Consider the following 12,597-nt stretch of genomic DNA (forward strand, 5'->3'; position numbering starts at 1 on the left):
TATATAATAAGCGTAGAGCTGAGCAGTGTTTTTAGAAGTGTATCTTTATTTTGTTAACGATTAATAAAGTCAAAGAAACGAAAGGGAGTGTTTAAAAAGAACCTAACCAACTTGAGCTACGAAACATTGGTCCTTCGAGCAGGATTGTTGAAGATTACCTTCAGCAAACGACACGGAACGCGAGGCGTTCGAGAACGGAGAGAAGACAACAAAAGGCGACAACTGTCTAGAACCACGGGGGCGGCACAGTAAGTACCGATCTTCCTAAACTTTCCTAATCCTAAATAAAAAATAAAAACCTTCATTCGACGATTAATGTTACTGTTATCATTGTAATGGCGGATCAACTAGTTAGAAAACGTGCTGTGTTAAAAGCATCCTTAACACGATTTGCTAACTTCATAGCTAGCACGGACGAAACACGTGCTACGGAGTTAGAAATACGTTTGGAAAACCACCTAAAGGTACTTTCCGAATACGAAATAATACAAGATCAAATCGAGGAATTAAAGGTCGATGAACCTAATAACGAACGCGAGCGGGTCGAGTTTGAGCATGCGTACTACAAAAACGTCAGCAAAGCTAAAGAAATATTACAAAAAACGGTACAATTATCAGCTAATACGAGCACGTCAACATTTAACAACAACTTTGCCAGTAATTTAGATACAAATAACGTACGTTTGCCAACAATAAATTTACCTGAATTTAACGGTAACTATGAAGATTGGTACAAATTTAAAGATTCCTTCAACGCATTGGTTCACGAGAACAATAAGCTCTCTGAAGTGCAAAAATTTATTTATCTTGTATCATCTTTGAAAGATGCCGCAGCAGAAGTAATACAATCATTAGAAGTTTCAAGTGAAAATTATCCGGTCGCTTTAGAATTATTAAACGAAAGATTCGAAAACAAGAAAATCATTGTTAACAGCCACGTTCGCGGAATTTTCGAGTTGGAAAACGTGATAAAAGATGCACCGAAGTCATTGAAACAATTCTTAGACGGTTTTTTGAAGCATTTTCGAGCGCTAAAAGCTTTAAAATTACCGGTAGAACATTGGGATGTTCCGATGGTCTATTTATTAACGAAAAAACTCGATAATAACACGCGTCGTTTATGGGAACAATCAGTATCACAGGATATTCCCAATTTAAACGAATTTACGGATTTTATCAAAAATCGATGCCAAATTTTGGAAACTATTGCTCAGTCGAATAAAACTTTAGACAAGGACTATTCCAAACCCTACAAACAACGTGCGATAACAAACGTCACAGCTACGAAAATTAGTTGCGTTCAATGCAAGGCCTCCCATAGCATTTTTCAATGCGAAATTTTCCTTAAGAGGGCTATTATTGATAGAATACGATTAGCAAAGGATCTAAAACTGTGTACAAATTGTTTAAACTTAAATCATACTGTACAGCAATGCAAATCGAAGCGAAATTGCTTCAAATGTAGTAAGCGACATCACACCTTACTCCATTTGGAAAATGAGAACAGTGAAGCCCCAAGGACAGCCGTTACCTCTCATGCTGTTAACAGAGGAACTTATGTCATTTTATCGACTGCCACGGTCTACATAAAAAACGGAAATGAATTGGTTGAAGCACGTGCACTTATTGACAACGGAAGCGATACCAATTATGTTACGAAGGCATTCACGAGAAAACTGAACGTCACTGAGACAACCATAGACCCAATAACAATAGCCAGTGTGAATGGAGTTACCTCTCAGGTATCCAAACAAACAAACTTGACCATACAAGCAAAATACACTAGTTATCAAGTGAACCTACAGTTTTTGATATTGAATCGTATCACTGAAAAAATTCCTACCATAAAGCTAAATGAACAAGATCTAAAAATTCCTAAGGGTGTGAAATTAGCTGATCGAAATTGGCATACACCAGGTGATATCGATTTGCTGATTGGTGCTGAGATTTTCTATGAGCTACTTCTTAATGGGAAGATAACTCTGGGAAGGAACAGTCCTGTATTAAGAGAAACCAGGTTTGGGTGGTTGATAACTGGCCGATTACACCTAGACCGCGAAACAATGAACTCTTGCCATTTAAGTGTAAGTAACCCGGTAGACTTGCATAATCAGTTGCAACGATTTTGGAGTTTAGATGAATGTCCTTCTGAACGAGTGCTGTCTTTAGAAGAGGAGCAATGCGAACAAAAATTTGTTGAATCTACCACAAGAGATGATAATGGACGTTATACGGTGCGATTGCCCTTTAACGAAAAGATGGAACAGTTGGGAAACAACCTAGCAGAAACCTTAAATAGATTCCAAGGCTTGGAGAAAAGATTGGGTCGCAATGCTATTCTGAAGGAAGATTACAAACGGTTTATGGGAGAATATGAAAGGTTGGGGCATATGAGTAGAATTACTAATTTAAATAGTGACAATTTGGAGGAGCTTAAAGGAGAAAATTCGTATTACATTCCCCATCACCCGGTTTTTAAAACATCCAGCTCCACAACTAAACTTAGAGTTGTATTCGACGCCTCTTCAAAAACTCCAGGTAAATTATCATTAAACGAAACGTTATTGGTAGGACCCACAATACAGAGCGAGTTGTTTTCGATATTGTTACGATTTAGAAAACACAAAATAGCTTTGATTGCTGACATCGAGAAAATGTTTCGCCAGGTACGAATTTGTGAGAATCATTGCGATTTTCAGCGCATTCTTTGGAGAAACGAACCTACGGACAAAATTGGAGTATACAAATTGTGTACTGTTACTTACGGAACTGCACCAGCAACATTCTTAACTACTAGGTGTTTGACAGACTTGGCTAACTCAGACTTGAATAAGCATTCTTTGGCAGCAAGAGCAATAATAAAGGATATGTACGTGGATGATCTTATCACAGGTTGTGACACATTAGAAGACGGTTTAGAGCTTCAAGAAGAAATATCCAAAATACTAACCAGTGGAGGGTTCAATTTAAGAAAATGGGGGAGCAATTGTATGGAGATCTTAAAGAAATGTACAAGTACAAATGCTAATGATAAACATTTAATTAAAGACGAGACAGATAACAAAACTTTAGGTGTTATTTGGTCTTCATCAGATGACACTCTACGATTTATTATTAACGCAAGTATCAAACCAACTGAAAGAGTGACAAAGAGAACTATTCTAGCAAGTGTTTCCAAAATATTTGATCCTTTGGGATTGGTAACACCTATTACGACTCAAACAAAGGTATTTGTACAGCAACTGTGGATAATGAGGTTGGACTGGGATGACGATTTACCGCAGTTTATTGTTGAGGCTTGGAACCGTTTAAAGGAGCAATTGCTTTCCGTCTCGGAAATTTCCATTCCTCGACGAGTACTTGTGAACAAGCCTGTGGATGTTCAACTTTGTGCATTTTGCGATAGCAGCGAGAAAGCATATGCAGCGGCCGTTTATGTGAGATGCGTTACGGATGATGGTAGCATAAATATTTCTCTACTCTGTTCTAAAACGAGAGTAGCACCATTGAAAAAAATTTCAATCCCACGTTTGGAATTATGCGGTGCATTACTATTAGTCAAATTGGTAAACCGTATAAAAAATGATCTAGACTATAACATTTCCAAACTATTTTATTTCACTGATTCGACAATAGTACTAAACTGGCTTAACGGAAATCCGACAAGGTGGAAGGTATTTGTTGCCAATAGAGTGGCCAAGATACAAGCCCTCAGCAAGATTACTGATTGGTACCATGTCGCAGGAAGAGAAAATCCTGCCGATATTCCAACACGCATTAATGACATAACCAAATTAAATGAATCTATATGGTGGAGTGGTCCAAAATTCCTGTATGATTCTCCTGAAACCTGGAAGGTAGATTATGATGTTGATACAACCGAAACTAAAGAAGAAAGGAGGCAAGCAGTTACACTTACTTGTGAACGAACAGATGATTTGTTGACTAAGTTTTCATCACTCAACAAATTAAAAAGAGTGATGGCATACGTAATGAGATTTAAACAAAACGCATCACAGCCATGTAATGTTAGAAAATTTGGACCCCTAGATTCTGATGAAATAAATAAAGCATTTATAAAAATTATATTGTTGGCACAGCGTGAGTTTAGGTCCGATATAAATGAACTGAACACAAAGGGTGGATTGTCCACGTCGAGTAAATTAAGGTCATTGTCACCTTTTCTTGATTCCAATAACATGTTACGCGTTGGTGGTAGATTAAAAAATGCTGACATACCGTATGATTTTAAGCATCCAATACTTTTACCAAAAGACTGCCCATTAACGAGATTAATTGTCTGGCAAGAGCACAATAGGCATTTTCATGCAGGAGCGTCAACCACTTTGGCTGCTATTCGACAGTCCTTTTGGCCAATATCTGGGAGGAATACCGTTAGACGTGTCCTACAAAGTTGCATTGCATGTTATAAATACTCGCCGAAACATGTTCAATTAAAAATGGCAAACTTACCTGAAACTAGAACAGCGATAACCTTACCTTTTCAATGCACTTCACTGGATTTCGCTGGTCCTTTTGAGGTTAAAGAAACTAAATACCGCGGCAGACGAATGCTGAAAATGTATGTTTGTGTTTTCGTTTGCTTCTCAACAAAGGCTGTTCACTTGGAACTCATTTCGGATTTGACCTGTAAGACATTCTTAAATTCCTTAAAACGATTCGTCGCGAGGCGCGGTCTCCCACAGCAGCTTTATTCAGATAACGCCAGAACGTTTGTGGCTGCTGATAAAGAATTGAAATTAGCTTACAGAGCCATTACAACATTCTTTCGGGATGATTTAATAAATGGCTTCTTGACTATGCATTCTATAACTTGGAAATTTATGCCTCCACGTGCTCCACATTTTGGTGGCTTGCATGGATCAGCGGTAAAATCATTTAAACGACATTTTAAAAGAGTAACATCCGGAGCTACATTAACGATCGAAGAATTTACGACATTATTGTGTCAAATAGAAGGTATCCTAAACTCCAGACCTTTATATCCGCTTTCAACCGATCCCAACGATTTCCAACCTTTAACTCCTGGTCATTTCTTGACCGGTAGCCCAATTAACGCGATTCCTGAGGTGGATATATCAGACGAACTGCCAAACCGATTACGAAGTTATGAAAAATTAAAACGTCTTCAGCAACTGTTTTGGAAGCAGTTTCAGCGAGACTATCTCACCACTTTGCAACAAAGAGGGAAATGGGCCAAGGATACCGCACAATTGGATGTGGGTGACATCGTGTTGGTAAGGCAAGTAAATTCACCATCTCAACATTGGCCACTGGGACGAATCCTCAAATTTCATCCCGGCAGCGACAAGCGAAGAAGAGTAGTGACCGTTCTGGTGCAAGGAAAAACCTACGTCAGAGCAGCAACTGATGTCTGCCCACTTCCTAAACAGAGTGTTGAAATGGAACATTCCAAGGCGGGGGAGTATGTTGGGGAGAACGAAGCGCCGAGCGTTTAGGCAACCCACCGTGCCGCTGGGCGACGCGTGCATGAGATATATTCCGTGTGTGTGTTGTTCACATAGCAGACATATATAATAAGCGTAGAGCTGAGCAGTGTTTTTAGAAGTGTATCTTTATTTTGTTAACGATTAATAAAGTCAAAGAAACGAAAGGGAGTGTTTAAAAAGAACCTAACCAACTTGAGCTACGAAACAAGTTTATAAAAAAATGTATTTAATGCAATCTTTATTCGCTTAAACAACACGTCACAACACGTTAACACCTATATGTTACATACGGAACTGAAGCTTCTTGCCGTTATAGGGTGGGGGAAGTCGTCGAGTCGACCGGCTCGTTTTTTAGTCCAAAGCACGCACTCCAGTAAATATAGTATATCTCGCTGAAACATACTGTATAACAGTATAACCAATACTCAACGCAAGGTCCGTTGAGTAACCATACTGTATAAACAACCAATACTCAACGGACCTTGACTCAATGAACCTTGACACGTTACTACAAGAAACGTAAAATAAGTTGCATATAATATATGCAACTATTTCTTGAATAGAAAAAAATCGATAATGATCTTTTGAGAATAATACCGAATTGTTGGAGACTATTCGTTAGTAGGTACTGAGTTGTAGGCGCTAAATTTTTTAACGTTCATTACTTACGTCCATTTCTTTGAGAAGATTGGGCAAAATCACTGTTTTTACTATAGGTAAACTCAACGCTGATATACACGCATGTTTTAATTAATTATCGTACCCGACGTTATCATTGCAAGTATGCAACCAATATTTATACAGAATTAAACTGTAAATATAAATTTAAAAATTTAAATTTAAGAATGTTATTTAGCTTTAAGAAAAAAATTGATTTATGCAGACAATTATTTATTTTATTTTCCCTAAATATAGCGCCATCATGATTGGAACCATAAGCACCAATGTCCACCATTGAAAACTTATAATTTGCATCTACACATGCCATTAAAACAATGCTAAAAAATTTTTTTTAGAAGGCCGCCAAATGTACGATCTAGCTAGACTCTTTGTTTTAACAATTCCAAAGTGATTTAAATGTAATTCATCTAATACATTTTTTCGTAAAGTTTCAGGAATAATTACTCTACAACCCTAGACGAGTATATCGTCTTCAATATTTATTTCATTTTTTCTTTTAAAATATGGTTTAATATCATCATTGCAATTTGCAGGCCAACCTGACTTAACGTAAGTATAAATTTGTGATAAAATTGAATCCTTTTGTAATTCAGAACGAATAGTTTCAATATTTATAGGAATATCCATATTATTTGCAATATAATTAATATAGTAACATAGATCATCTTCTTTTTCTGTTTCAGGTAAGGGTATACGTGACAAAAAATCAGCTACATTTTCAGAAGATTTGACATATTTAATTTCAAAGTCAAAACCAGATAGAAATAATGTGTATCTTTGCAATCTATTAGCTGTCATCGTAGGTATTCCTGTCTTAGGACCAAATATAGAAAATAATGGTTTGTGATCTGTTAACAAAATAAACTTTTTGCAATATAAATATTGATAAAATCTTTTTATTGTCTATACAATCGCTAATGCCTCTTTGTCTATCTGTGAATACGCTTTCTCAGATTTTGAAAGAGTTCTGGGCGAAAAACAGATTGGTCTTATGAGTCTTATTCCTGACTCATAAAAATGGGAAAGTACTGCTCCCAACCCGAATTCTGAAGCATCAACTGTTAATTGAATTGGTAAATCTGGATTATAATGAACTAAAAATTGATCTGAAGCTAAAATTTGTTTAATTGTTGAAAATGACTGATCACATTCGTTACTCCAACACCAAGGAACATCTTTTTTAATTAATTCATACAATGGGTGTAACATATTTGGTATATTTGGCATAAAACGGTGATAATAATTAATTGCTCCTAAGAATGATTTTAATTGTATGACATTATTTGGTTTCGGGATTTCTGTGATTGCTTTTATTTTATTCATCGGTTTATGAAGTCCGTTCTTATCAATTACATAACCTAAGTATGAAACTGATGGTACAAAAAAAGAACATTTTTCCCCCGTCACCGTCAATCCGCAATCTTGCAAAGTTTCAAAAACTTGCTCTAATCTATGTAAATGCTCTTTATCGTATTGACCAGTGATCAAGATATCGTCCATAAAACAACATACACCATCCATTTTATTAAACAGTAATTCCATCGTGCGCTGGAATTTTGCCGGAGCACAAGCCACACCAAAGGGTAATCTACTATACTTAAACAAACCTCTATGTCTGTTAAAAATTTCATTTTTATTTTTATTATGTAATTTTCGTTTATGCTTTTTGGTTTTTCGTCTTCGTTGTCGACCGTCTCGATCCTTAAACTTGTATTGTCACTTCAACTTGTCTTCTTGTAGAAACAAATTCATTCGTGTACCAGTTTTCGTGTGGTTTCATTGAGCTCTGCCAAAAATGTCTATTGTCAAAAGTTTTTCCTTAATTTATGAACATAAGTGCAAGTGCTTCGAACATTTGGTCCTTCGAGCCGGATCTTCGGCCGGTTTTTTCTATCCACGCGCGGAATTTATGCCGGGTTCTTACGCACGTGCGAGTAGTTACGCGCTGATTCGGAGCCTACGATATTCCAGGCCGTACTGTGATGGTGGGGGTTCGGGGTATAAACTACAATGACAAAGACGGACTATAGCAGTGTAGCCGTTTTAAGAAGACATTCATCGTTCTACGTGGATAGAAAAAAATATTTGTTTTTATGTGGCATTAAATTTTCTTACTTTCCTACTATTTTCTGCAAAATTATTATTATTTATGATTTTTGTATAATTATTTAAAAATATATTGCACAAAACCGATGTAAAAAATTACAAAGAAATGCTAAATAGAACAAAGGAAAACCCAACCACAAAATAGACGGCAACGAATATAAGCTTAACTCTGAGAAAATATTAATTAAAAACACAATTTTCTTTATAAAAAGAGGAAAATCTGATGAAAAACAAAAATGAAAAATTAAATAAGACGTAGAAAACCTACAGAAAAAACCCTGAAAATATCTAACGTTTAAACTGTGAGGACGCTCCGACTACCTATCAGCTCGACAGTTAAAACACGACTGAGCGGTACCCCGAGATGAAGAATCGTACCCTGAGATTCGAGGGAAATTTTCGAATAGTTGTCGTGAAATATTAATTTCGGAAGTGCAAACAAAACCGGTACTATGGAATGATCAACACCCAGATTACAAAAAAACGGAGATAACAAGAAAGTTATGGGGAGATGTTGGCACATGTATTGGATTATCAGGTTAGTCAAAAAACACTTAAATGTACAAGTATACACGTATATTTTTTTGTCGTTCAAAAATCTACAAAGTAATTTGCAAAAGATTCTCGTATCTGTTTCGCTCGTGCTGAACTTCTACGAGCTCCTCCGTGTCCTTCTTGAGGAGGTGGCAACCATTCTGTTTCACGCTGATTTTCTGGAAAATAATGTACCACCTCGTGACAGTAATGTAAGTCACTATTGCCATCTCGATGTCTCACAATATTATGTAAAATACACGTACATTTTACTATTTTTCTGGGCTAACTTCGATATCCTTGCCTAAGATACGCCATTTAGCACGTAGTATGCCATAAGCACATTCAATGCATTTTCTAGCTTTTAACAAGCGATTATTGAAGTTTTCTTTGACGGGATCGAGATTTCTGGAAGGATATGGTCTCATCAAATAAGTCTTCAACGGATATGCCACGTCACCAATTAAAACATGAAGTACTTTAATGTTTGTACCAAATAGTTCTCTGTCTGGCGGCATATTAAATACCGTATTTTCAAGTAGATTAAAGAGTTGCGAAGATGAAAATATTCCGCCATCACTTTGCTTTCCTCTGGCGCCAACCTCGATTGTGATAAATTTTTTGTCAGCATCAGCTACTGCTTGTAAGACCACAGAGAAATATTGTGATTATCCATGTTGCAAGGTAATTAAATTTAATGAAAAACAAAATAAGTAACCACAGAGAAATACTTCAGATAATTAAAATAGCGAGAACCACTTCCTGGTGGGCATTTTATTTGGCAGTGCTTGCCGTCAATTGACCCTACGCAATTTGGAAACTTCCAACGTCTGTAGTATCCTTCTGCTACAGTTTGTAATTGCTCTTGACTAGGAACTGGCATGAATTCGTCAACAAATTCATTCCATATTATTTCACATGTTTCATGAACAATTTTGCTAACGGTACAAACTCCCATTCTCAGAGTTGTTGCTAAATTTCGGAATGAGAGTCCTGTAGACAAGAACCTAAAATATCATAACAACTAATTAAATACAAATTCTTTCCAGGACAAGCTGCGAAGGGGAAGTGAAAAAATTTAAAAGATAAGTTTCGGGTTGAACTGCATAAAATTCCGAAAAAACGCTCCGGCTCAGAAAATGACAATTATAAGTCAAAATGGCCATTTTTTGATATGATGCTATTTGTAAAAGATAGCATGCTTCCAAGTACAACAACTGGCAACCTCTCGAAGGAACCCGAGAACACCGATAGTGAGGATGAAGAACAAACTACAGAAAACGTTAATAATGAAGAGTCAGATACCATACAACATGTACCTTCATCACCATCAACTAGCTCTTCACGTTCTTCATCTTGTACAACGCAAAGAAAGACATTCGCAACACCAACATGTCGTAATAAGAAAAGACCTGCACAAAACGAAATCGACAGATATTACTTGGAATTAGAGCAAAAGAAACTAGATTTATTAGAGCACGAATTTAAGAAAGATGTTGATATGACAGGTAACCCCGATTATCATTTTTTAATGAGTCTGCTGCCCTATTTTACGGACATGGACTGTTTAGAAAAATTGGAAGTGCGAGCAAAAATTCAAGAAGTTATCACCGAGGCCGTGCGACGCAAACAAAACACTATGCAGTCTGTTCAACGTCAAGAAAATTACACAAATCTTCAACTTTACGGAAATGAAAACTTCGATCAAGTACGATCCCAGCCTAGATTACATACAAACTCTGGCGAAAATTTAACAGTGGGAAAAGGTATTCAATATCAACCAATTAGTCAATGTGACGAAAATTATAGCATGTTTCGGCTTGACCCGGGAAAATATAACAATAGAAGATTCTGAGTCTGCAGAATTACTCTATACATCTAATTTTATGCAATAAATATTAGTGTACTTGTCACTATTTTTGTGTACCTACCTTAATGTTAAATAAAGCCTTTCTACTGGAGATATGGGTCTCTTAAAATTAGTTACTTTCTTCCGAAGCCTGTCCTTAATTCGTATCAAAATATAATCGAAAGTGTCAATAGACATGCGTAAAAATTCGAAAAATTTAGACGGATCTCTTCGTAGATCATAGTACAGTTGGTGAAATTCACCGTTTGTCAAACGAGTTCTGTTTAGGTAATGCACTCCAATTCTTTTCTTCCGCTTCCTTAATATAATCATTCTAAATAAAATGGGATTTTCTAATAACCACAGCAAACGCACTGACTTCGGTAGCATGTTTACCACGGTACTGATACTAAATAAGCTGTGCTACGACTCTGCTTAATATACACACTTCATCGTTATAACGCTCAACGTTCATCGCTCACCGCTCAACGCTCATCGCTAATCGCTCGCCAATATAAACGCGGCCTTACAGTATGGCCTGGAATATCGTAGGCTCCGGCTGATTCTATTTTCGATTTTTTTTTGATTTGATTAACTTTAAGTGGTATTCTCTTTTTTCTTTCGTTTATAATTTCGTTCGCGGTACGAAGTGACTTTTTCGTTACGTTTATTCTTAATAAAAACTTTCATTGACGTTCAAAATGGCTACGAGCAAAGAAAATCTCGATTTAAATCCACTTTTCGAATAACAGAACGATCTTTATAGTATAATTTCTCGTGTTGTGGACAATACTAAAAAAGTTGGTAAAGCTAACTGGACAAGTAGTAACCTTAAAAGTCGTCTAGAGCGACTAGAAGTGAGTTGGAACGAATTTTATGCCATTCCTAAAAAGTTAATTTCGTTTAAAGGCGTGTACTCTGATACGGTTTATTTTTCGGATGATTTATTTGCTGCTTGCGAAGAAACGTACATTACCGCAAAAAATTTTCTTCTTGAATCGTTGCACCCGTTAAAGGGATCAACTTCATCAGGTTCCATGCGCTGCGTTCAATCAGCAGTAGCGCTGCTCATTCTCAGCCCTTTACCGGATCGACCGATTACACCGAATTCAGACGCACGGGGTGCATTGCCATCATATTCGCGTTCGAGACAATTACCTACTCTTAAACTTCCGACCTTTGATGGCAATTATGGCAACTGGCCTGAATTTCGCGATTTATTCTACTCAATGGTCACCTCTAACGAGGAAATTTCAAATGTTGAAAAGTTTCAATATTTAAAGTTAAGTGTCATTAACGAGCCTGCTCAACTTATTAAAAATTTGTTGGTTACAAATGATAATTTTCACCGCGCGTGGTCGTTACTCGTTGAACGTTACGAAAATCGACGCGTTATGATAGATACTCAATTAACATTACTATCCGCTCGATCTATCAGAACCGAATCAGCTACCGAACTAAAGCGGCTCATAAGCGAGGTAAAAGAAGCTTTGGGAGCTTTGGAGGCGCTGGGATGTCCAATTCAACAATGGGATTATATCTTAGTTTATTTACTAGTTCGAAAGTTCGATGGAGAAACAGCCAAAGATTGGGAAAAATCTATCAATAGTTATTGAAATCCGTCGACGTTCGAAGAGTTTGAGGAATTTATTATTCGTCGAATATACACTCTCGAAGCAATAGAAAAACTTCCTATCACTAACCACCAAAAGAAAGCTTCACAAACGATTCATAAACCCACCAATTTTAAGTCCCACAACGCCATGACTTCAAGTTCCGGTTGCTATCTGTGCGGTGCTGCACATTACATCGCTTCATGTTCAGACTTTCTTTCACGAAACCCTCAGCAGCGTGCAGAAAAGCGTCCATTCATCACGAAAGACACTCAACCAAAATCATCCACAAACATCAACTCGATCATCATTTTCGTAGAACATTGTAGCACCAATTGCGAAT

The 12,597-nt window shown here is 36.9% G+C and overlaps 2 protein-coding genes across 2 annotated transcripts; both read left to right on the forward strand.

Annotated features, from left to right (window-relative positions):
• Positions 1–335: 335 nt before the first annotated feature.
• LOC139430440 (uncharacterized) lies at positions 336–5,480 on the forward strand. Its single transcript, XM_071197477.1, has one exon. The coding sequence runs from the start codon at positions 336–338 to the stop codon at positions 5,478–5,480; it is 5,145 nt and encodes a 1,714-aa protein (XP_071053578.1).
• A 6,198-nt stretch (positions 5,481–11,678) lies between these two features.
• LOC139430441 (uncharacterized) lies at positions 11,679–12,257 on the forward strand. Its single transcript, XM_071197479.1, has one exon. It carries the CDS (start codon positions 11,679–11,681, stop codon positions 12,255–12,257), a length of 579 nt encoding a protein of 192 aa, XP_071053580.1.
• Positions 12,258–12,597: the final 340 nt, after the last annotated feature.

The sequence above is a fragment of the Onthophagus taurus genome, chromosome 7 (assembly GCF_036711975.1).
Source record: "Onthophagus taurus isolate NC chromosome 7, IU_Otau_3.0, whole genome shotgun sequence".
Classification (NCBI taxonomy): domain Eukaryota; kingdom Metazoa; phylum Arthropoda; class Insecta; order Coleoptera; family Scarabaeidae; genus Onthophagus; species Onthophagus taurus.